Raw genomic sequence first — 25,445 nt, forward strand, 5'->3', positions numbered from 1 at the left:
CTGGGGCGGGTCTGGGTCACAGCCATAATTGCTCATTTTGCCTCCCAGAGGGCGGGAGCCTGACCCCGGTGCGGGACGGGCCCTGCACGCCACGGCTGCGCTCCGTCAGCTCCTACGGGAACATCCGCGCTGTCACCACGGCCAGGAACCTCAACAAGTCCCTGCAGAACCTCAGCCTCAACGAGGAGTGTAAGAGACACTTCAGAGTTCTTCCATTTTGCATGCCCCTTGTGCCAGCCAGGAAACACCACGTGCAGGACAGCACAGGCTGGAACTGGCACTTCAGCCCAAATTAGCCAGCTCCAAGGGCTTGGATGAGGAGCCCTCTCATAATTAGTTGCAATTTTATGGTCATTAGTATTGATTTTTCTGAGTGTTTGGGGACCAAAAATGTGCCTTCCAGCTTCCAAGCATAAGTGGATTTTTAACTCAGTCTTTTGCCTATTCTGTGTTTAATCATTCAGTATTAAAGAGGGGAATTGTGGCTTTGCCCCCTGGGTAAGGGGTTTCCTTCCCTGAATGTGGCAGGATTTAGAAAAGGGCTGTTATGTCTGGGTGAAAATTGTTCTCTGGCCAGTCCTCCTTCCAGCATCTGCTGTTTTGTCCCGGCAGCTGGAAGCTCTGTTGCATTTTCCCCTGGGAACCTGAGCACGAGCAGCAGTGCCAGCAGCACGCTGGGCAGCCCCGAGAACGAGGAGTACATCCTGTCCTTTGAGACCATCGACAAGATGAGACGAGTCAGCTCCTACTCCTCGCTCAACTCCCTCATAGGTGAGCTCAGCCCCTCCTGCCCTTCCCTGGGACCCCCTCTGGCCTGTGGGGAAGGTTGGGATCCTGGCTCCTGCCTGATCTTACCCCCACAAAAATTTCTCTCGCTGTTGTGTGTGGCTGGGTCACTCCAGTGGAGGGATGGGAGCTGTTGGCTCCAGTTCTAAGCCTCACTACAATCCTGTTAGGAATTCAGGCACAAAAATGTGGGGTGCCACAACAGCTTTGCTTTAAACTACCTGTAGCCTTTTGAACAGTCTGAGCCATTTTGGCACGACATCGCAGGCACATGCAGAAGGACCTGGCTTTTGGAATGGCCTCCTTCCAGGGAAAGCAGCATGCACAGGGAAGGGCTGGGGGAAGTCTCTATATTTCCTCTGTAATCAGTAAATGGGCCATGTTTTCACAAATCAGTGCAAGGAGAATAACTCAGGGAGGAATCACCTGGGTGATAGAACTGCCTTGACCAAAGAAACATTTTCTCTGCTCTGTTTTCTAGGAGAATTAATGGTGATTTGGCTCTCCCAAGTTGAAAGATTCAGGGATTGTAATTACAGAGCCCCTGTGGCAGTTTAAAATCATGAGTTCATTAGGAACTTGATCAGTTAATTTGCTTTTGATTATCAGTAATGACATTGGATCTTCTGAGGCATGGCAGGGATGTTAGGAAATGTCTCTCCATCTTGAGGTAGGACTTGAGTTTTCCCATTCCCACTGGTGGCTGCTTGAAGGCTGGTGTGTGTCTCATAAGAGCTGTGCAGCACAGCTGGAAAAGGCTCTGGAGAGGAGCTGGAGACGGTGAGGGGAACCTTGGAAAGAGAGAGCAGCTCTCCAAGGCCTCCCTCATTCCTGTTCCATCAAAGAGCTCAGACCCAGCTGGAAACGCAGAGCTTAGAGAAGTGTTTAAAATTCATGACTCGCACAGAATCCCATTACCTTCCCATTTGCCTGCTGCAAGCCAGGCTTTTCTCATTCCTTCTGAAGCATCACCATCCTCCAGCCCTGTCTCCTGCTCCCCAAGGAGAGATGCCACCAGCCCCAGCCACCCCCACAGCTCTGCAGCCCAGGTTAACCCCGTTCCTTCACGTCCTGACGTGCCTCAAGCTGCTGCTCCACAGCCAGCGAGGGGAGCTGGGAGAGCCCACCTGGGGCAGAGACTTGTGACTGAAGGAGTGTTGTGCTCTACTCTGGGTCTTCTGAAAGAGGAAATGGGGCTTTGGCTCTGCAGTAACGCCTCTGCCGCGTGTCTGAGACAGCCAGAGCAGTGAAAAGGATGTTTGGGGCACATGAGGAGACTCCAAGTGAAGCAGAAATCTAGTCTGTGAGAGTGAAGGAGAAATTTTCGGCCACAGTTTGTGTTCTGTGCTCTGCATTCCCTAAGCTGATTCACTGATCACAGAATCCCAGAATGGTTTGGGTTGGGAGGGACCCTGAAGCCCATCCAGTGCCACCCCTGCCATGGGCAGGGTCACCTTCCACTGTCCCAGGCTGCTCCAAGCTCTGTCCAAGCTGGCCTTGGACACTGCCGGGGAGGGGGCAGCCACAACCTGCTGATGCTCAGGTCTTTGTTCCTCTTGGCTGTTTTAGGAACTTGGCATGTGAGGGATTGCTCTGGATCAGTCTCTACTGGCACTGAGGCATCATACAACGTACTTCTTCCAAAAAACTTGAGGAAAACCTCTCCATTCCTCCTTGTCCATTTTACAAACAGTTCCTTGGCTAACTGTGGGCCAAATGTCCCCATTATTGCTCCCCAAATGCAACAACACACGCTCTCAGCCGAGCTCTCTGTTCTCTGGCAGCTGCTCCTTGGCCAGACAGGCCAGTACCAGGAGAGACATTTATTTCTGGCCCAGTTTTCCAGCTGGCAAGAGGCAGTTTGTGGTTAGTCAACAAAGACATCATTTTGGAAGGGAAGCTGAGCCTTGCTGCTTTTCCATACAGCCACTCATTAATCTTGGTGTCCTGGAAATGTTCAGTTTTAAGATAGGAAAAGGGATGGGGTTTAGCATACCTCGAGGCTGATTATTCATATCCAAACTGCACGATGAAAGCCTTTGTCCTACAGAGAGCTGCACTGGAAAGATTATCTTAAGGAGTGATCAAAGAAGGAGGAAAATAAGTCTTGGAGCAATGAAATGCTGGGGAATAGTTGTCTTTTCCAGCAGGAGAGGCTGGGGGTGGAGAACTGTTTGCCATTTCCCAGGATCTGCATCAAAGTACCAGTGAGGGCGGAGGTTGCTGCAGTGAGGACGGGGAGAGTAGAGGTGGAGGTGGACAGTGAGGTGCAGGAAACAGAGAGTGTTGGGGCAGGGGAGCCTCCTACTCTCTCCGTGTTTAGATGCACGGAGATAACGACAAGGAGCCGGTCAGCCAGCAGTGTTTGTGACTGGTAACAGGCACGGCAGCAAGGCACAGGGATTGGGGTGGGTTTGGAAGTGGAAACCTGCTGCACAGGCTGCTCGGAGGGGCTGTCTCCCTGCTGGTGATGCCAGCTCTGGCCCTGGGGTACCTGCTCTGAGAAACTTCCTTCTCATGAGCTGCTTCTGGCTTGTGTGGAAGCACAGAAAGCTCCAGCTCTGCCGCTGGAATTGCTGAGGGGTTGGAGTGAGCCCCTGCAGGGCCCCGGGAGGGGTCAGGTGTGCAGGGACTGAGCTGTGCCTGCCGGGACCAGGCTGTCCACCCAGCAGAGCTCAGGGAGCTGTGGGGATTTCGGGTGTCCCCTTCACCCAGGGTCCCTCCTGGGAAGAGGGGGGATTTGTGGGATGCACATTTACGGAGCAGGTGTGGTTGGCACTGATGGGGAGGCAGCTCCCTGAGTCCTCGGGGCTGTTCAGCCTGAAATATTTCAGCTGCATTTCCCTGCAGCCGAAGGCTCCTGTCCCTGTGTGCCTGTCTGAAGGTTTCATTCCCTGTCCCTCCGTGCCCATCCCAGGTTGCAGGCCCTCCCCAGGAGCTGACTCGGGGCCAGGTGAGCAGCAGCCCTGGAGCAGCCATTGGTCTGCTTTTGCTGCCGTGCCGGTGGGAAGTGGAACTGCCCCATCTGTGGAGGTCGGGCCTTGAAATCACTGCAGTGATTTTTACAGGGGATTGGAAGGAAACCCTGTCCCAGCCTGGCAAGTCAAAGTGAATAAATAAAGCCATCAGCAGTCGCGTTTGCATCCACTGAGGCTCTCCCTGGAGCTGCTGGAGCCCAGCCCGTCCTTGGGGCTCGCAGGTGAATTGAGCCCCACGTGTGCAGGGAAAATCAAACTCGGGACAAAGGCAGGCAATTTATTTTTGACATTCTTAGCAGAGAGGGATCATTTTGTAAACATGAGTCCACACTGCACGGGGCACTGAACTGGCTGGGAGTCGGTGTGACTAATTACAGAGCTGTCTGCTTCGATTAATGCCCGGCCCCTGCTCGGCTCCTGGTTTGCATCTCGGGGACAGTTTGGGCATTGGAGTCCTAAACGTGAAACTGAGCTGCTGCTCCTCCTGCCACCTCTGCTGCCCCCCTTATCCCAGGGACTGGAGCTCAGGCTCTGACAGGGAGCTGTGTCAGGTGTGTCACTGCTGCGTGACCAGCACTGACAGTGGGGCGGTGGCAGCGGGAAGGAGCAGCCTTGGGAGCACCAGCCCTGAGCCCCAAGTGCCTCTGTAGAAATTCCCTGTGTTCTCCTCAAAGGCTGCCAGGTGAAGGGGGAATTGCACTGGCACGGTTCTGCTTAAAATTTGGTTTTCCCTGACACTTAGATGTATAAAAAATGTCGTTGGGTTTCTTTCTCTGTGAACGAGGTGGTTATCAGAGCCCCTGGGAAATCTGCTGGATGCCCCCCTCGCTCTTCCTCCTCTCCCTTTCCTTTTACTCTCTTTTGAGGGCTTTAAAGAATTGAAGGCATCCAGATTTCCCTCTGGTCCTTATGTAACAGGCTGGAGTGTGGGAGGCAGAGCTCTGGGCACGGCTCTGGGCACACCTCAGACATTACCTGGCTGCTGCTTCACGAGCTGAGCCTTTTTTCCTCCCACACCTTGTAGCACTTTGCCTCTCTCCCTTCTTGTTCTTTATCCTTCCCCCCTCCAGTTTTTCTTTCCTTGGTAATAGAAGCTTCCAGGATTTAACATTGTTATATATTTACAGCCTTTGCAATTTATATTATTATATAAATATTATACAATATTACATAAATATATGTTTACAGCCTTTACAATTTACAGCCTTATAACCATTTACATTGTTAGAGGTTTTACAGCCTTGCCAGTGCCTAAAGGGGCTCCAGGAGAACTGGAGGGGGGATTTGCACAAGGGCCTGGAGTGCCAGGACAGGGAGAAATGGCTTCCTACTGCCAGAGGGCAGAGTTAGATGGAATACTGGGGAAGAAATTCTCCCCCTGTGAGGGTGGGGAGGCCCTGGAGGCTGTGGCTGCCCCTGGATCCCTGGAAGTGTTCAAGGCCAGGCTGGAATAACCTGGGACAGTGGAAGGTGTCCCTGCCCATGGCAGGGGGTGGAACTGGATGGGCTTTAAGGTGTCCCCCCCCAACCCCAACCATTGTGGGATTCTCTGGTTTGTCAGGCCCTGGCTCTGGCCTGCCTGGGGAAGGTTGGGATCAGCCACAGGAGTCTGTGTGGGTCACCCCCAGCACATGAACAGCACGGTCCAGGTGGTCCCTTCATAAACACTTGTGAGATTTCCAGGTGCAAATTTAAGCAGACGTCACTTGGAACATCCTTTGGATGCCAGGTGAGAGAGGGAGAGGGCGAGACCCTTTGCAGAGGGGTGAGAGGGAGGAGCTGGGTTATGGGCGTTGCCTTGGCCCTTTGCAGAGTGATTTGTCCCAGTGTGGGCACTTGGGGCACAGGAAGGTTCCCCTGGGCTGCCTGCGGGCTCCTGCAGCCTGTTGCAGCCCTCAGCCAGTGCTCAGAACTGCTCTGTCCCAGTCTGCTCTGGTTTAGGGGTCAGGTTTGGCTCTGCCAGGTGAGGAGCTGCTTGGTGACCAAGGAGCCCTTTCCTCCCAACTTTATATTTAGATGCCTCCAGAAACACGAGAGGAAAAGCAGTAACAGCTTGATCTGTCATTTACCACTGATTGTGACTCATCTGAAATCTCTGTTTTAGCTCCTTTTTTTTTGTTAGTGCAACCACTTTAACATTGTCCAAATGGCTGCACTCCCAGCCGGGGCGTTGCACGATCAGACACCGGCAGGGTTCGGAGGCAGAATAACAAATTCTCGCCCAAAAGCAGCAAAATAAAATGTTCACAGAATTTTGTCAGTTGTTGCAAATGCTTATTAATTTGATTTGTACTTTGAATCTGTCAGTCCCTTCCGCTGAAATACTGAACAGCTGATATGCTCATTAAATAACAAATTGGAGGAATTGATACAAATGTCAATAGGAAAGACTGAGCTGGACTTGCTGCTTCCCAAAGGCTCAACTCCTAAAGCTTTGCTTGAAACATTCAGTAAATTTGTAGAGTGTACAAAGGCCTGAACAATTCAATAAAAATAACCACAACAATGTGATGCAGTAACTGTGGGTTTATACCATTAAGTACTTCAGCTCAGGAAACCCGGACATTATCCACTTGGCCTTTCCAGGCGATTTGCTTCAGGAGCCTGGAAATGCAGGAGCTTGACTGGAGATGATTTAGGGAGTCTTTAATTTATTTTGCTTCCTCCCACTTTGATTTCACAAGCCCTTGCAGAGTTCACAGACAGGCAAAAGGGAGACAAAATGCCCACGTGCGGTGTTTTTGAGCTCCTCTCTTGATGTTCCCTGAGATGTCATCGGGTTGTTTGGAGTTCTAATGAATTTTCTCACATCAGATCAAAGAATTGGAGTTGATGGATTGTCATGTGCTGCAGGGCTTTGGGGTTTGTTGTGTTTTTTATTATTTTAGGTGTGAGCTTCAACAGTGTTTATACCCAAATTTGGAGAGTGCTCCTTCACCTGGCTGCCGACCCCTATCCCGACGTGTCCGACCTGGCTATGAAGGTTCTCAACAGCATTGCCTACAAGGTAGGTGCCTGTCCCTGCTCACCTGTGCCTGCCAGGTGTTTGGATGTGGATTTTTTCATGCTTAGACAAGGCTTAGGCAGACTGACCTGGATGGGTCCGTTGGAGGGCTCTGCCTTTTGCAGAAGGAGCTTTTAATGCTTCACGATGATAAAACTCTGCTCTGAAATCTCGATCAGGTAAAATGAATAAATGGGGGAGGGCCTGGGGTTGTTTTAGGGTATAAATTAGGTGCAGACCTCGGACAGTAGGTCTGGTTTAGAAGTCTACTTGTCTAGATCAGTCCCTGGGATAAACCTTAAGTATCCTTCATTAAATTATCCGTTTGCAAACTGATTTAGATAATGCAAGTGGGACTGGCCTGCAGACTGAAGCCACAACGGCTCTCCAACCCAGGTGAACTAGTACATGTGAGTCAGCATGCAGACCCCCTGCCACTCCTCACCCCAGCCCAGGCTGGGTGCCTAAACCTCCATCCTCATCCCATCTCATCCTGGGGGTGACAAGATGTCCCTGGAGGTGCCACCCCTGGGGCAGCACCTTCCCCCCGCCCGGGCCAGGCCACGCCAGGACATCTTCTCACCCCGCGCGTCCCCTGGCTGGGCACAGAAAGCTCTGTGTGAACCTTTCTGGCCACTCAAGCATCCAGACCATGAGCCATTGCAGTGGGAACTCTCTTACTGGGCCTTTCCAGGGAATAGTCCCAGATCCTCAGCCTGGGGCTGCGGAGCTGAGGCTGCAGTAAGAGATGCCAGCATTGTGCGCTGCCATCTTAATGCCTTAGAGATCTCTGCTTCGAAACCACATCTTCTCGTGAGACAATAGTGACTGACTTGAGCTCTGATTTGTTTGACGTGCACGTGCCAGTGAGTGGTAAGGGCTGGGTTTGGGACAGAGAATTCTCCTGGCAGTGGGGGCAGCAAGCTCAGCCCTTCCCTGGTGAGACAGGGGTACAACAAATGACAGGCTGGAGATGGCAAATGAGGGGAAGAAGGAAAGGAAAAGGTGGAAGATTTCCCTCTCTCTGCTCTAGATGCATGAAACTGTTTCAGTTCTGTGTTTGGAAGGCTCTCTGCAAAGTGGAATGTTGCTCCTACTGTTAAAAGGGATATAAAGAGGAACCAGATCTGGTTTCCTGCCTTAAATGTGTTTTCAGGAGTTGCTCCCTGGCCAGCAGAGAGGTGGATCGGTATCGATACTGGTATCGATACTGCTGTGCCAGCAAGAACTGTGATCATTCCGTTGTCATATCCCTAGGGAATGTTGTGACTGGTGGGAGGAATTCTATGTTGACTCTGACAAATTGGAGCCTGGCTGTGCTGGTGCTGACCCGAGTCCCAGAGCTCACGTGATGGGTCCCATGCATCTCACGCTGCGTGGCCGGGCCAGCTGCTCTGCCCCTGCTTCCTAAGGCAACGGCTCTTCCAGCGGCATTGGAAAACAGGAAGCCTTCCCATTTACAAGGATTTTTATCTGGGGATGCTTCAGCGAACAAAACTGATTTGTTCTTCTTTGCCTTAGCCGTGAGATCCATGAGGAAAGTGTTCAGTCCCGGACTCGTGCCGCGGCTCGGGCGCTGCTGCACACGCCGGGGGCTTTGCTTTGGCCAGGACCACCTGCCTTGGGTGGCTTCTAACAAGGCTTTCTAACAGAAACAAAAAGCCCCAAAACACAAACCAGCCAAGCTGTTAACTGCCCACCACAGTGGGCTTTAAGGCTCAGATCCTGGCCTGGCCTTTACTGGTCCCGTTATGGCAGTGCCGTGAGCGGTGCTGCAGGACCACGGCCGAGCTCGAGGCTCTGCTGGGAGCTCAGGCAGGAGCTGGCCGGTGTCTAATGTAAATCAGTGACAATTAGATCTTTGCTAACTGTGTCCTGAGACCTTTCCTTGGTGCTGATGCAGCTTTGTTGGATGGAGGAGGGAGCGCTGGATGCTGCCGTGGGTGCTGCTCCTCCCCAGTGTGTGCAAGCACTGCCCACTGTGGGGGTTGAATTTTATCAGTGAACACAAACAAAAATTGTTTTTCTTGCTTAAACAAAAATACTGCTTCAGGTGATGTAAAACACTTGAATGTTCCAGGGGTTTAATATTTTGGTTTAATTACTGTAAAATTCAGGGACGGAGAGGCCTCATTTTGGAGCTGGGCCAGCTGAGGTTTTCTTCCATTGGCACAGCTGAGCAGAATGCTGCAGTCTGGGGGACCTGGCTGGGACTGGGGGCTTCAGTGGGAACAGCTGGGCAACCTGTCAATGGGCTTCCACCTCTGGAGAGCAGTGGGGGACTAAATAGTGCAGAACCATGGAATGGTCTGGGACATGAAACCCCCTCCAGTGCCACCCCTGCCATGGCAGGGACACCTTCCACTGTCCCAGGCTGCTCCAAGCCCCATGTCCAGCCTGGCCTTGGGCACTGCCAGGGATCCAGGAGCAGCCACAGCTGCTCTGGGCACCCTGTGCCAGGGCCTCACTGCCCTCACAGGGAAGAATTTCTACTCAATTCCTATCCAACCCAAACCCCCCTGGACACGTTCCTATGTCACTTGCTCCAGGTGGCCCTGCCATGCCAGGGGGATTGACCTGGATGATCTCCACAGGTCCCTTCCACCCCCACTGTTCTGTGATTCTGTGATTGTTGTTATCAAACGAGACCAGACCGTCCTGCTCAGGTTTTTCACCGAGCCAGGGCTGTGGATCTGTTTCTCCGGAAGGGCTCCTGGCTCTGGGGCTGTGCTGGGTGTGAGCAGCCGGTGTGTGGGCTGCCCAGGCGTGCAGCCTTCCTGCAAGGAATCTGCTGCTGCTTCATTCCCCGGGCTCATTAGGCACTGCTGGGCCTCACCCAGGCTGCGGCTGGCTTGGGATTTATGTTTATGATGCAGATGGGGATGGTGCAGTTCTCCTTCCCGGCCTGAGCCTTGGAAAATGCCCAAACCTGCTTTGTGTGAGCACCAAAACAAACAGCAAGGACCCAGTGTTCAGTGTTGGCCTCTAGAGACTTTCTGAAATCAAAAAGTCTTAAAAGGAAAGTTTGCTTCAGCCCAGGTTGCTTTGTCCAGGTGTTTTTAATGGAAGGATGGAGGCTGAATCACAGAATCGCGGAATCCTTTAGGCTGGAAAAGCCCTCTGAGCCCATCCAGTCCAGCCATTCCCCCAGCACTGCCAAGGTCACCACTGGCCCATGTCCCCAAGTGCCACGTCCACATGGCTTTGAAATCCCTCCAGGGATGGGGACTCCACCACTGCCTTGTGCAGCTGTGCCAGGGCTGGACAATCTTTTTGGTGTAAGAAATTTTCCCCAATATCCAACCTAAACCTCCCCTGGCACAACTTGAGGCCATTTCCTCTTGTCCTGTTGTTCCGTGGGAGCAGAGCCCGACCCACCCTGGCTGCACGCTCCTGTCAGGGAGTTGTGCAGAGCCACAGGGTCCCCCCTGAGCCTCCTTTGCTCCAAGCTCAGAATGTGTGTGAGGGAAAGGCTGGTGGCTGTGGGGAGCCCTGGACAGCTGAGGGGACCCCAGCCTGTCCCCCTGTCCTGTGTTTGGGGTGCTGGGGTAGGTCCTGGCTGCAGCTGGCTCGGGGAAGGGCTGGTTGTTGCTCAGAGCCATTTCCCTGCAGGCAGCAAACGCACTCCCGGGTAAGTGTTTCTGCCTGACCAAGCAGTGAGAGCACCTCGTGTGTTGGGAGCAGCACAGGGGCTTTGTTTGACCCCTCACCCCATAGAGAGCTCCCTCCCTGCCCCGGGCTGGCCGTGCCGGGGCCGTGTCCGGCTGGTCAGGCTCCGTGTGTTCTCCCCAGGCCACGGTCAACGCCCGCCCCCAGCGCATCCTGGACACCTCCTCGCTGACCCAGTCGGCCCCCGCCAGCCCCACCAACAAGGGGATGCACATCCACCAAGTGGGGTAAGTCCAGCCCGGCCTTCCAGCACCTTCTGTGAGTGGGGTGGGTGCTCCCTGCCCGGCCCCATCCTGGGGAACTGTGCCAGGGACAGGGAACGTGGCTCCTGGTGTCAGCAGGGGTGAGGAGTCCAGGAAGGAAAGCTCTGGGAACAAGGGGGGAGTTTCCTCCTGTTTTTCTTTAGGGCAGAGAGTAACAAGCCCCGCTGGGTATGTAAAGGTGAGCTGAAAGGAAGGGCTGGCTTTGGCTGCTTTTACCTTCCCTGAGCTGTGGTGCCCAAATTCCCATTGACGTCTGAGCTGGGTCTGCTGCACTTGGAGCTGATAAAATCCGGGGTTAACTGATTAGGCAAACACACCCTGCCTAAACTGCAGGGAGACTGAGAGTGGCGTGGGCAAAGCTGGGGGCTGAAAATGGGATTATTTCCCAAAGCTCCTCTCCAAGAGAAAACACCACACGTTAGATCTGCTGGTCCCATAACCAGTGTGCACCAGTAAAATTCCAAGTGGGAGCAGAGGGCCCAGTTTAAATTCAAATGGTTTGAAGCTTCAGTCCCCCCGTGGAAATGCAGTGCCTGGTCAGGGTGACTTAAGTCAGGCGTCACAGATTCCCAGAACGTTAAGGTTCATCCCCTCAGCCTGGAGTTGGCACAATCAGGGTTCACTCTTGGTTTGGGGTTGGTTTGGTCTTTGGAGGGGACGTGGGAACTGTGATGTTTCTGTAGAGGAGGCACTGCAGTGAAACACAAATCTTGTGAGAAAGAAACGAAGTAAAAATAACATAATTTACATGCAAAGGTCTCCTGTCCAGCGATACCCAAAGCCTGTCCCTCTGTTTTGTCCCTCAGAGGGTCCCCTCCAACCACAAGCACCAGCAGCTCCAGCCTGACCAACGAGGTGCCCAAGCAGCCGGTGAGCCGGGACCTGGCGTCCGTGCGCCCCAGCGTCACCAACGTGGGCGTCCAGTACACCCCTCACTCCCACCAGTTCCCCAGGACAAGGAAAATGTTTGACAAAGGCCCAGAACAGGTAAGGAGACCTCCCTGTCAGCTCTGACAGCTTCTCCCCACTGGGGTTTGTCCCGCATTCTGTTGGTTGTGGTTTATTTCTGTGCATCCCTCGTTTGCTTCCAGCTGCTGCTAATCCAGATTGGCTTCCTGAAACCAGCCAAATAAAAATTGATTAATTTATTTTATTCAGGATAAATCGTGTTTTATAGCTTTTGATAGGGCATTATTCACTGCTGCCACTAAGCGATGTGTCTAATCAGAGTCCATGGCTTACTCTTCTGTAAACATTTGTCTGCCTGAGCGATAACCCAGAGCCAGTCCCTGACCCTTGGGGGCTGCTCTCCAGCCTCAGCAGAGCAGGGACAAGGGACAGCTGTGACCACAAGGAGAAAGTGCTGCAGCCGCAGCAGCAACGCCTTCCCTTCTCATGGCTTTGGCAGCACCAACCTGGATCGTATTTCTGAAAGGCTGGCTGAAAGCTGAGGGAATGGAGCAGCTTTTCCCTTTTCCCGTGGGGTGTCCTGTGCTGTGTGACAGACACTCATCCACGTGCACCTTGGCATGAGCTGTGTCTGCATCCTGAGGAGCAGCACCCTCGCTGCTCCCCACGCCACATCCTTGAGACACTGTGACAAAACTCCTCCTGGGACCTCCCTGTGGTGCCATGGGGCTGCTCCAGCCCTGATCCCTGCGCCTGAGGGAATGTGCACCTTTCCAAGAGTGACTGTAACACCTGATCCCAAAGCAGGGTGCACGGAGTTTCCTGTCCTGGGCAGTGTGTTGGAGGTTTTTTCTGCCTGGCTGGGTCAGCATGGGTGTCCTGGGGGTGTCCCTGGCCCTGCAGGTGGGTAAGCCCTGTCCCCTCCCCGCAGACAGCCGATGACGCTGACGATGCCGTGGGACACAAGAGCTTCATCTCGGCCGCGGTGCAGACGGGGTTCTGCGACTGGAGCGCCAAGTACTTCGCCCAGCCCGTCATGAAGGTAACTCTGGGGGCCTGTGCTGGCCCCTGGGCTCGGCCCTGCCCTCCCTGCCCTTTCTCCCTTCCCTTTCCTGCAGTCTGGGGAGGCAAAGGGATGGATTTCCTTAGATCGTGCTGCTCTGGGGAGCTGTGGGACCGCCTGTCAGTGAGAGGGAAGAAGTGACCAGAGGGAGCAGAAGGGTCAGTGAGGGTGGGACAGTGGGGTATGGCCAGGGACAGAGCCCAGGGGTGGAGCTCTGCTCCCCATGGAGCACAGTCCACAAAGAGCGTAGGCGTGAGGAGAGGTTCTGTATCCAGATCCCCCAGTTTTGCCTGGCTGCGCTGTAGAGTTGTTCCATCTGAAATGCTGTGCTTCTCTGCCTGTGGAAAATTTCATTGTAGCTAAAATTAATTGGTTTTTAAAATAAGTAAATGGAATAAGGAAGGCCCTTTTTTCCAGAAAGGGCAGTGAGAGGCTGGAGAAAGAGAGATGCTGTTTTCATTCTGACATTCCAGCTGAATCTCCTGGCTGTGGTAAAAGAGGCAGAGAAATGGTGGAGGGAGGCTGCCCTGGGGGAGGCCATGGTATCCCAGAGGCAGCAGGACAGACCCTCTGCCTCACTGTCCTCAGGTGGGCTTTGGGAGCTGTGCTCTGCTTCCAGTGCAGACACCTTTGACTTACAGAGGACAAAGTGAGAGCGGCTGGATGCCCACAAGTGCCTGGGGGAAGCTTGGGGAGCATCATTGTTGGGTTTTAACATTTTTTTTTGTAAGTGTAAGAAGTTGTGCTATAGCAGAGAATAAGTGTTCTAATGACAAATCTGCATCCAGGTCTCTTCAGAAGTGACTTGTTTGGGTAACTAAATTATCTCCTGAAGTGAGAGAGAAACTGAAGCCTTGTTCCAGGAAAAACGCAAACCAGAGCTCTTAAGAGGTGGGCAAAGATCATCAGTGACTGGAAAGAGAAGCTGCTAAATTCCCAGAATGTTTTAGCTGTTAGATTCCCAGAATGTTTTAGCCAAAGCTCAGGTTTCACGTTTAAGTATGAAACAGGACAAGCAGTAAATCTCCCTCATTAAAGGAAACCTTCAGGTGCTCTGGGAGCCCAAACGGTGTCAGGACTTGGAGCTCCATCTCTTGGAGGGATTGCTGTGCCCGGCAGGGACGATGCCCAGGCTCCATTAATGCCTCTCCACAGCGGATGTTTGTGTCCATGAGATCGTGAGAATGAGGAAATTGTGTGGTTTTAGTGCTGCCTCATCCGGGAGTTGGGGCTGAGCCATCTCCACCACTCTCCTGGAATGTGCAAGTGTTGGGGTGAGGTAATTGCCCAAGTTTAAGGATATCAGAACAGGGCAGGCTCTTGATTTCCAGAGGGAATCAGCAGTGAAGTGTTTGCCTGACACTTCCTCAGCTGCTGTGAAATTCCCTTTCTGCTGAAAGCACTGAGTAATTCCTTAGGACACATCTGGGATGTGGGGCTGGGCTGCCTGGCCAAGCTTCAAGCAGGGCTTTTTCTCCTCAAGATGAGTTTCAGTGTCTTGATTCCAGACCAGAGCACAAGAGGAGGAAGATGATGTTTGAGCTCTTAGTTCTTATTAAAAGCATTTGTCTGCTCCTTAAGGAAAGCTCTTTCCAGGAAAGAGAGGTGTCTTTATTAATAAAATAAATCAGAGTAGGCAGCCAGGCACGGGCAGGGGCAGTGGGGACATGGGGAGCTCTTGGGGGGGGTGGCTTTACTACTACTTCCTGCACATAAAATAGACTAAGTTGCTTTAGAGGAGGCAGTAAAAAACACAGAGCATTCCTGTGCTAGTTCACAGGAGCCAGGGAGGGGAGGCATGGAAATGGGGGTTTCCTGGAGCCCCAGAGTGCTCCGTGAGTCCCAGGGAGCAGGAGCAGGGCACAGCCCTGGCTCTGGCAGGAGCTCCCTGAGTGTCTTGGGCTGGGGATTGCCCCTGCCTGGGGCTGAGCTTCTGACCATGAGCTGTCCTCACCAGCCATGGGTGAAGCCTGAACAGAACCAAATCTGTGTTTTCTGACCAAACAAAGGAGAGAATTGATTTCCCTGTTACTTCTGCAGAGCAGCTTTGAAAGGTCAAGGAGAGGGAGTTTTTTGCAGGGGTTATCCTGTCCTAACAGGGAATTACAGGTAACTGGGATTAGACTGGCTGTTGTGTGGAAGGCCCAGGGAGAAATCCCTCTGTGAGAACTTTCTCTGAGGTTTCTTGGCTGGAAATCAAGGCTGACAGCTCGGGTGCTGCCTGAGTTTCCATGGAGTCCCTGTTCCTGCAGTCCCTGCTCCTGCAGCGACAGGAACAGTCCTGGCTGGTGGCTGCTGCCTTTTGGGAGCTTCAGCCTCATGAAAAAGGCAGAGTAAAGTGTACCAAGTACTGACGGAAAAAGATGACATCGATGCTTAATTCCAGCCGTTTTTTCAGAGCTGTTGCCTGCCTTCATAAACAGGGAAAGACAAGACAACTGTTCCTGTAATGAATAAACATAAAATGGCTGTGAGTGCATCTTAGTCATATTTAATTTATGAATTTAGTTTTGCTTCATGGACCTTGCCCTGAGAATGCTTTCGCTGGAAAGACTGAGGGATTAATTTCCAGTGTAAATCAGGGGCTCCGTTTCAAGCCATCATTCCAGGTTTGATTTATTGATTATCTAATCAAATAAACGGAGAAGGAAAACGCTGCATTGTAAATTCTCCGTGTGCCAGGAAAAGCAGGTCCCTACCCCGGCTCTGATCTCTGCAAAAGCTTTTCCTCTTCCTGCAGTCCCTCGTGGCACGGGGCTGTTCTGGGAGCCACGGGGCGCAGGAAAGCCTCGGTGCCAGCTGTCAGGAAGTCCTGAGTCAAGGAGAGCGGGAGCCAGCATCTGTTACTGCCAGGGCTGGCAGAACATGCAGGCAGGAGCTGGGAAGGATCCTGGAAGGTGAGAATTACATAAGGAGCCCTTCCTGATAAATCCGTGCCGGAGCTGCTGCACTGTGCCTTGGCCCTTGGTCGAAGTCCTGGGAGAGGAGTGAGATCCTGCAACTGCTGCAGGAGTGGTAACCAGGGAAAGCTGGATTTACCTCTGGAGCCAAGTGCCAAGTCCTCCCTGCTTCTCTCCTGACACCCACTGCCACGGGGAGAGGGAGAAACGCAGGGCAGAGAAGGAAACCTCTGCTGGGAGGGCTCGGGTGCTCACTGGTTCCTGTCTGGTGGGAGCTGGAGCCCTGGGAAGCGCCGGCTTGTCATGGTCCCCATCCTGCAACTGGAGCGTGTCCGGGGCAGGGAGCAGAGCTGGGCTTCAGTTTTCATTGACCCTCCTGGCAGGATGGTCCCCAGAGCCCCACAGGGGTGGGTGTGGGGGCCAGGACAGCCTTTACCTGCATGCTCTAACTCTGCACTGGTGCTCCAAGGGCTCTTCCCTGCACTTGCTTTAATTTATTCCCAGCGAAGCTGGATTTTCATTAAGGTGTAGGTGTCATCTCTCCCCTCTCAAACTCCTTTGATGTATTTTAGCTCAGGTTTGTTTATTGCTTTTCATTAGGGGTCGTTTGTCATTGCCTTTCTAATAGGTGTTGTGCTGAAATAAAGTGCTGCGTTTTTTGCCAGGAGGAGAGGTGGAGGGTGGGCTTCTTATTTTTTATTTGTTTTAAAGAAGCAGAAGTCCAGCTTAGTAACAGCTGTTTTCCAAAGGATAGCATGGTTTGAAGGCAGTGTTTGTAACAGTGTCAGATGATTTAAGGACTTTCTTATTCAGGGGAGATAGGGTTTGTTTGTGGGGCATTTGTCTTCCTTCTCTAAGAGTTTCTCCTTTCTCCTTCGCCTGGCATCAAAGGTAGCTGGATCAGAATCCTGTAGCTCAGCTCCTTAACTGATCCAAGGATGGTTCTGGAGCAGGGGAGTACTGGATAATTTTTTAAGTATGAAAAATACTTCGTATGTAGCTCCTGCCATGGTTTGGGGTGAGATCTTAGGAGTTTATTCCTTTTGATCCTGTGCTGTGACCAAGGGTGGGAATATACCCATGGTGGGAGCAGCACTGGGGCTGCTTCATCCCGGGCTGGAGCTGCTGATTCCCGACCTGGCCTCGTGCCTGGAGCACAGGTTTTGTGGGGAAGCCATGGAGTGCTGAAACCTGGAGCTGTGGGGTGTGAATAAATATCATCAAATGGCTCAGAGTGGCTGTGACTGCAGGGCCACGCTCCAGTTTTGGGGAGAATTTTGTGTATAATCAAAGCCAGGTGACACGGGGGCACCGTTTTCCAGAACAGGGAACCAAAACGGGCTGTTCCCGGTAAATGGTGGTGGGAACCTGCGCATCCCAGGGATTTGGGAATGTAGCTGTGCCCTGCTCGGCCAGCAGCCCTTGATTAGCAAGGAAAGAAAGATTTCAGTGTGTTCTGAGCTGGCTGTACCAGGGCTGTGCTCCCTCTTTGATCTCAGGGTTGCTACGTGATGCTTCTCTGCTGAGGAGAGTTAGGAGAGAAATGTGTGTTGTACCGAGATCAGACCTGCAGTGTTCAGAGGGGACAGGAGCCACGGACACTGTATTAGCACCCAGCTAATTCCTGGAGTTCTGGTGGTCACTGGTTCTGCTTGTGTGGGTTCCTGTCCTGGCAGATCCCTGAGGAGCACGACCTGGAGAGCCAGATCCGCAAGGAGCGGGAGTGGCGCTTCCTGCGCAACGCCCGCGTCAGGAAACAGGCCCAGAAGATCATCCAGAAGGGTGAGTGGTTCCCTTTTCAGGACACTGAACTGTAAAACCCCAATTAGTGATGATCCCAATTAGCGATGACCCCGTGCAGCCGCTCCCACTGGTGCCTGTTCCCTCCCAGTGCAGGGCAGGCGATGCTGCTGCTGCTGCAGGTGTGAAACTGGTGCTCCCCCACCTTTCTGTTCTCAGCTGCTGGGCCTGGTCACCAGCTCAGGTTCTGCTTTTAAAGGGATGGAAGGTGGAATGCTGCAGGATAAACTCCAGAGCTGCAAGCTCAGGGTTTGATGTGGGACAGACATGGTCATGGCAGACCAGCCCTGGGGCTGCTGGACCTGTCCCCCCAGCTCAGGAGACACCTCAGGGATGTCTCTCACGTTCCCTGCTCTGCTGAGCTCTGTAAATTATTGTTCACTCCTTATATCCCATTTATTTGGAATATTTGTGTGCATGGTGTGTGTGCTGCTCCCAGCGTGCCTCGGGTCCGTGCTGCGTCAGTGGGAGCTCCCCAGGAACCCGGGATTGCATCTTTTTAGGGCTCTCTGAGGCAGCTTTGGGCTGGAATTCTCTCAGCACAGGAATTTATTAGAATAAAGTGGAACCTAATGAAGCTTCCTGAGGAATTTGCATTCCTCAATTATCCCTGCCCGTGTGCCCTGAGCAGCAGAGGCTGGGGAGTCACAATTCCAGGAGCTCCTGGCATCATTCCCGGGAGCAGGTCTGGGGATGGGGGCTGCTCCTCCCCAGGGATGCTTTTTGAGGCACACAGAGCTGGAAATCGCAGTGTGCTGAAGGAGAAGTGCCCAGGGCTCAGCCCTGCCATTGGGAGGCTGCTCCTGTGAGTGCAGTGTGGAGCTTCATGCCGGGAAACTGCGGAATATCATCAACCAGAGAAACAGAGAAATGATCCTGGAGCCCAGGAGATGGCCTGGGAGATCTGTTGGAATACAAAGAAGGGGATTTTTCATGCTTGCCTGGAGAAGTTAAATCTCTTTCTAGACAGTGTTCATATTTGGTTGCTTAACCTGAGTGACTAAAATGCCACTATTCATTAAAAAAATAATGAAAATGTGAAATATTAAAAAGAATTAAAATAGACTTACAAGCTTTTAATGAAAATTAGATTCAATGGATGCATACTAAAACAAACTCGAGCTGAATGGATTTCTCCTGGGTTTAGGGGTTTGTGTGATGAATTCAGAGAGTGCCAAAACCCAGCAGTGTCAGGGGTCCCAACACTGTGAATAGCAAACTCCTTGGAAGACAAGATGGGAAAAGTCTTTACCCATCATTTTAAGGTCTCCGTGGAAAATACATTTTTCATTTGCAACTTAACCTAAAATTTAAGGGAACTGAAATGGAAGGTTAAATAAATAATCCACAAGCTACAGTGAAATGCTGCATTTTAAATTGAAAAAAAAGGCATTTTCGTATTTTATATTTTGAAGAAATAGTGTTGGTTTTTCCCTCAACACAAACTGGCATTTCCCTGGGTTTGGCTGTGCTTGTTGTCTGTGCTTGCCAGTGTGAAGGGTGGAGGATTTGTCACCGCAGTTCTTGGTTTGTACCTCAAGACCTGAGACAGCTGGGGGGCTTGAGAAGCTCCTGGAAGGCGAGAAGTGCTGGGGGTGTCCTGGTGAGAACTGGGGCAGGATGAGCGGGACGTGACTCGTGGCACTGGGAAGCTGGGGCTGTCCAAGCCCCATCCCTGGGGGACATCCCAGGTGTGAGCTGAGCTCCCTCCTGTCCCGCAGGCATTTCCCGGCTGGATGATCAGATCTTCCTCAACAGGAACCCGGGCGTCCCGTCCGTGGTGAAGTTCCACCCCTTCACCCCCTGCATCGCCGTGGCCGACAAGGACAGCATCTGGTGAGGGCTGGGGACCCGGGGTCACAGCAGGGAGAGCATCTGGTGAGGGCTGGGGACCCGGGGTCAGAGCAGGGACAGCATCTGTGAGGGCTGGGGACCCTGGGTCACAGCAGGGAGAGCCTCTGGTGAGGGCTGGTTGTCTCTCAGAAGGTGGAGGTGTTGCAATCCTTCCGCCGCCTCTGGTGAGGGCTGGGGACCCTGGGTCACAGCAGGGACAGCATCTGGTGAGGGCTGGGGACCCGGGGTCACAGCAGGGAGAGCATCTGTGAGGGCTGGGGACCCTGGGTCACAGCAGGGACAGCTGGGCCTCTGTCCCGGTTGTCTCTCAGAAGGTGGAGGTGTTGAAATCCTTCCCTGGGAGGGTGCCCAGAGCAGCTGTGGCTGCCCCTGGATCCCTGGCAGTGTCCAAGGCCAGGCTGGACATTGGGGCTTGGAGCAGCCTGGGACAGTGGGAGGTGTCCCTGCCATGGCAGGGGTGGCACTGGATGGGCTTTAAGGTCCTTCCAATCCAAACCATTCCATGATTCCCTGACATGTCATTAATCAAATGATGCCAAACTCCAAAGGAGAAACCCAGGCTGAGCCGATATCCATGAGGTACAATGGGGTAACGAGTGCCTCTCTTTACAGCTTGCACAGAGAACTGAAAACTCACGTGCTATTTCTTCCTCCTGCAGTTTTTGGGACTGGGAGAAAGGGGAAAAGCTGGACTATTTCCACAACGGGAACCCTCGGTACACCCGGATCACAGCCATGGAGTACCTGAATGGCCAGGACTGCTCCCTGCTGCTCACTGCCACAGGTAAAGGACACATTGTCCCACCAGTGGGGCCAGGACGGGGGGGTCTTGGCAGAATTCCAGTCCAGGTGAGCATTCTGGACCTTGTTGTGTCCCCTCCACGGATTGGTCCCAGCCTGACTCTTCCCTCCCTGCCCCTCCCTGCCTGGTCTCAGCTCAGGAGGCCATTTCCAGGATCAACTTGCAAATTCTTCCTGGCACTACTGAAATCTCTCAAATAGGGACTGCAAAGACTTTCCAAGGTCTGACCAGTCCAACTCTTGCTGAAGCCCTTCCCAGCTGAGTCTTTGCTTGTCATTGCGAGGTCGTGGTCACCTCCTCCTGTGGCACACCTGGAGGAAGGTGATTTTAGTTGGTTCAAGCTGCTGGCCAGAGCTGAAACTGTGCAGCAACCAAAAGACAACTCCACTTCTGTTCCTTGTGCTGTGTCCACATGGAGCAGGCAGGGCTCAGCTTCAGCACCGAACTTCTCAGGTGGTTCTGAGTTCCTCTCTAGCCCATATCTCACCTGAGCAGCTCTCCAGTTGCATCGAGGGGGTTGCATGAGGAGATCTTGCCCAGTCTTTGGTCTGTAAAGCTGTGAGTCAGATCTGCTGCTCTCCCAAGGAACCATTCCAAACCTGGCACTCAGAGTGTTTTCAACAGCTTCTCCAACTTCCTGCTCAACTGTACAGGTTGGCTGTAATTAAGGGAGGGGGAAGGGCAGCTGAGAGGGCCTTTAGGACATATTTCTTTCAATTTATCGATTCTTAGCACAGAAGTTTCACAGATGGGAAACAAATTGAAAAAAATACACAATGTTCTTGAAAGATTTGCTGCTGATGGGCTGGGCCTCACTGCTGCTGCTTCTGTGGGGCTGTTTCGTGTTGAGTGGGTACTTGTGTGGCTCTCGGCACCAATCGTGAGGAGGACAGAGATGAATCCTGGAGAAAATGAATGTCAGGGAAATGGAGAGACATTGAATGTCAGGTGTTATTCAGGGGAGGAGAAAAGCTCTTCCAGAACAGCTCCAGTAGAACAAAGCTTTAGGTTTCTTGGATGTAAATTAGAGAGGAAAAACAACTCCCAACAAAAAGTGTTCAAAGCGATACCCTGAGTTTTGGGGTCTGTGTGACTTCAGTTCTGCTTCTCCTCTTGTTCCTCGTGCACAAGGAACTGTGGGAGCTGCACCAGCAGTGACTTTGCTTTGTGTTCTTTCTCTGTGCTCCCCAAGACGATGGTGCCATCAGAGTGTGGAAGAACTTTGCAGACCTGGAGAAGAACCCAGAGATGGTGACAGCCTGGCAGGGGCTGTCAGACATGCTGCCAACCACACGAGGTGGGTCCCACTGAGGTTTCTGGGGGGGGAAGGTGAAAATCAGCCTTTGTGCAGCTTTGCATGTGGCACCCGTGACCTCCTTTAGCCCCAGCTCCAGTTTTGGCACTTCTCTTCCCTGTTTATTGTGGGTCGGGAGGTGGCAAAGGAATGTGTGGTCTAAATCTGGCACATGCAGAAGGACAGCACAGTGAGACATTGGCCTGCTTGGAGTTTTAGGAAAACTGGGCAGAAAAGGGTGTAAAAAGGAGCCTTGGCATCCAGCCACACATGGGATGAAGCCAGAAAACCAGTTTGTGTAACCCTGAAATCTGTTTCAGGACATTACGGGAGGTTTTAGGACTTTACAGGAGGTTTTAGGATATTAAAGGAGATTTTACAACATTCCAGGAGGTGGATGTTTCATCCTTCCCAGACCCCATCAGGTACTAATGCTCTAATGGCAATTCTCCGTCACTTGAATATTTTTAATCAAGGCTCCAGGTTTTTCTGTGTGTGCTGTGGTTCAATCAGCACTTTGTGGGATTGATGGAGGAAGTGCTGGATGAGGCTGCCTGGCCCATGCTGTGCAGGAGGTCAGATGAGATGACCATCATCATTCATCCTGACCTTAAAAGCTGACAGTTCTCATTTCTGAGCTGATGTGGTTCATCCCAGGAGCCTGACACAGCTCTTTCAGCTATTCATTGGATTTTCCTGGGGCTGCCTTGCGTGTGTTGTTTTTCCCTTAACACGTCCCTGTTTCTCTCAGGGAAGAGGAGCTGTGTTTGAGGCACTCGAGGCTCTGCCTCGCTGAGGGCAGTGCCCAGAGCTGATGAGGAGCTGCTGCAAGTTCAGAGCCTGCTGTGCAAATGGCAGAACCTGCCCTTTCACAGTGGCAGCAGGAGCAGGAGGGGCTGCTGTGAGCAGCTCTGCTCGGGCACAACGTGCCCAGGAGTCGTGACAGGTTGCCCTTTGTGGTGTCATTCTGTAGTTCTGTGCTGACAAACCCCAGCTTTCCTGGCTGCTGGCTGATGTTTCCCATCCTTGGATTCAGGATGTTGTTTTTTGGTGCTGGGAATGCTCCCGGGCTGCCCTGGCCGTGCCTCTGATCCTGGGCAGGGAGGATGCTGACCCTGGAACTCCCTCAGCCCAGTCCCATTGTCCTGCCTTCCCTTCCATGTGCACTGTGCCAGGGCAGAGCCTGTGCTGGTTGTGCCTCACTCTGGACAGGATTTAACACCCAGAAAGGATTGTCAGGGTCTGACACTGCAGAACAGGCTCAGATGAGAGAGCTCTGAGAGCTGCATGGTTGCACCTGCCAAAACAGGACTGGGGAAACTTTTAAATCTGTTCTTTTTTGGATTGGGGTTTTTTTTTTTCCCTTGGCTTTTTCTTTCCCTTATGGACTGAAGCAGTCTGGGGCCCGTTTTCTTTGGTGTCCACCTTCCCAGCAGATTGGGCAGAAGAGAAGGACAGATCTGTTTGTGGAGAGAGAAATAAATGTAGCCACTTCAAAAGAGCTAAGTGGAGCAAGTCCCCGTGGAGATGAGAGTCTTCAGAGTCATCTGCTGCCAAGACCACAGCTGTGGTCCAGCACTGGCTCAGGAAACTGAGGATGCATCTTTGAAGCTGCAGAGCTCAGGAGTTTTACTGGAGTTTGTTTGCTCCCACTATTGATTTCCTTCCCTCTTCTCCCAGCTTTTCCCCTGTGTCACAATGTCACACTCACCTCTGAATTGCTCTCGAGAGCAGCCAGAACATGACTTTCCTGGGCCATTTGCCCCCTTGGAAAAGGGGAGAGGAATATGTAACACCTAAATACATCCTTTGGAAGCTTGAAAAGCAGCCCTGGGTTGTCTGAGCGATGGGAGATGGACAGTGGCACACCCAGGGGCTGCCTGAGAGGCCGAGCAGCCCGGGGCAGGCACAGAACTTTCACACATTTCCACTGGGAGGTCAGATCTGGGCTGGCACAGCCGGGTTGGGGCTCAGCTTGGCCCCAGCTCGTTGCTCTGAGGAGCTGACTCGGGGTAGGTGGGTCTGGATTTCGGCACTGGGCCCCCTCTTTGTTCTGTGTGAGGTGTTTTGCTTCTGATCTTGTTTAGAACTGATGCACCAAGAAGAAATTCCCTTGCAATGAGAATCAGTGTGTTGAAAGCAGGATTGGTCCCTGTGTGAGGCGGGGGCTGGGAACCTCCAGCGTGAGAGGTGGAGGGAGCCGAGGGAAAGGCACAGCTCCTGAGCCTCCTGGGGTTTCCAGGAGGGGGAAACGCAGCATTTTCTCTTGAGCAGCGTAGGAAGAACATTGTCCTGACGTGCTCTGGAGCTGTGCTTTCCCAGCAGGAGACTTTGGGAATTCAGGCAATTTCCATAGAAAAGGATGTTTGCAGGCTGTGGAGCAGCACAGGGACCGTGGCCTGGTGCGAGCTCTCGCACAGCAGCACAAGCAGATGTGCCACAGCAGTGTGGTGTCTCTGGGACAAGGGAACAGCCACAGCTCCGTGGACAGAGTGGCTTTGTCCTTGAAAGCAGCACGGTTCTGGAATTTGGGAAAATGCCCAAGTGTGCCCAGCTGGCTCAGGATGACCAAGTGCCAGCTGTTCCCCCCCAGCTCCTGGAGTGCTCCCAGCAGATTCCTGCAGGGTTTTCCTTCTCCAGCCTGTGAAGGGACCCAGGAGATGATTTCTGAAGGGCTTGCCTGGGTCCCTTCTTGAGCACCTGGAGCTCCCTGTGCAGGAGAGGATGGGCAGGCCCTGGCACAGGGTGCCCAGAGCAGCTGGGGCTGCCCCTGGATCCCTGGCAGTGCCCAAGGCCAGGCTGGACACTGGGGCTGGGAGCAGCCTGGGACAGTGGGAGGTGTCCCTGCCCATGGCAGGGGTGGCACTGGATGGGCTTTAGGGTCCCTTCCAACCCAAACCTCTCTGGGATTGCATTTCATGATTGTGTGATTCTCCAGGGTGAGCTGTGGTGCCTCTCGCCCCTTTGCTGCTCTGCTCCCATTGTCTGGGGGTTTCGTGGCAAATCCAGTCCATGTCTGAGGGGAACTCCCCGTTCAGGAGCTCTGCAAAGGGAGTCCCCATGAGCTGTCTGCACTCCGGGGGTGCTGGTTCCCTGTCTGCCCTCCCAGAAACCCTGACCTCCCATGGCAGGAGCCCCCTGCTCCCACGGGTTGCTGCAGATCCCAGGAGCTACTCGCCTTTCCGTCTGTCTCTCCTCGATGTGCTGGAGAGCAGGGCCCAGCTGAGGCAGAGGATGGCTCCTTGTTCCTGCCGAGCTGTCAGCTCTGTGCTGCTGTCAGCCAGCCAGAGCCTGGCTCCACGCACAGGCTGCTGGCTTCCCAGGAATGCTGTGCTGGAGTGGGTGAGGGAGGCCTGTGCTGCTCTGGGTGCTGCTGCTTCTCGTTCGTGTTCTTCAATCTGAGAACAATTTTCTTCAATTTTCTAGTCCTTGTTTTAAGCTGGTTTTTGCTCTGGCTGACCACTCACCCCGAGCACCAACCCCTGCTCCCTGTCTCCTCACAGGTCTGGCCCGAAGGGTGTCCATCTATCTGGACAGAAGCAAGCAGGGAGGTGAGTGCTGTTCCTGTTCCCTGCTGGGGGGGTGGGCAGGAGCTCCTTGGCCGCCTCTGGGGGTTGCTTGGGGTTTTGGCGTGGCTGGATGAGTGCTGGGTGCCTGTGGTTCCCAGGAAGCTTCGCTTCCACCTCTGCCATGCCCTGCCTTGTGTCTGTGTCCGGGACAGCCCTGAGGGAGGCAGGGAGGAATCTGTGCTCCCTGAGCAGGCACAGGGATAAGGGATAAGGGAATCTTCATGTCAGCCTCTCTGAGCTCCCTCAGCCACAGGAGGTGTGGGGGGATTTGGGAGTCTCTCTTTTCCATGGAGGTTTCAAAGCATCCCTGGATAGAAGTGTTTGAGATGGGAACCACCATAAAGCTGTTGTGGGTTTGGCTGGGGTTTATTTGGAACACACCTGGGCTGTAAAGGTCCCGTGGAAAGGAGATGCTGAGGAGCCTTTCCCAGGAACCTCAGAACTGTGGACCCTTGGCAGAGATCAGCCAAAAAGGAAAGAGGGGAAATTTAGGTTGGATCTGTGGAAGAAATCCTTCCCTATGAGGGTGGGCAGGCCCTGGCACAGGGTGCCCA

The 25,445-nt window shown here is 53.1% G+C and overlaps 1 protein-coding gene across 4 annotated transcripts in view; it reads left to right on the forward strand.

Annotated features, from left to right (window-relative positions):
• The window catches only part of RPTOR (regulatory associated protein of MTOR complex 1), a 96,037-nt gene that overhangs the window by 65,178 nt on the left and 5,414 nt on the right, over positions 1-25,445 (forward strand). The window contains exons 19-30 of one of the 4 annotated variants that reach the window (XM_017730244.1): positions 49-189; positions 613-771; positions 6,653-6,771; positions 7,110-7,178; positions 10,561-10,664; positions 11,507-11,687; positions 12,541-12,651; positions 17,249-17,354; positions 19,094-19,208; positions 19,886-20,010; positions 21,221-21,325; positions 24,826-24,873. In XM_017730244.1, the coding sequence (XP_017585733.1) occupies positions 49-189; positions 613-771; positions 6,653-6,771; positions 7,110-7,178; positions 10,561-10,664; positions 11,507-11,687; positions 12,541-12,651; positions 17,249-17,354; positions 19,094-19,208; positions 19,886-20,010; positions 21,221-21,325; positions 24,826-24,873 (1,383 nt within the window). The remainder of the gene's footprint in view (positions 1-48; positions 190-612; positions 772-6,652; positions 6,772-7,109; positions 7,179-10,560; positions 10,665-11,506; positions 11,688-12,540; positions 12,652-17,248; positions 17,355-19,093; positions 19,209-19,885; positions 20,011-21,220; positions 21,326-24,825; positions 24,874-25,445) is intronic. The other 3 variants (XM_017730251.1, XM_017730255.1, XM_017730260.1) reach the window with 3 other exon arrangements.

The sequence above is a fragment of the Corvus brachyrhynchos genome, unplaced genomic scaffold (assembly GCF_000691975.1).
Source record: "Corvus brachyrhynchos isolate BGI_N302 unplaced genomic scaffold, ASM69197v1 scaffold340, whole genome shotgun sequence".
NCBI lineage: Eukaryota > Metazoa > Chordata > Aves > Passeriformes > Corvidae > Corvus > Corvus brachyrhynchos.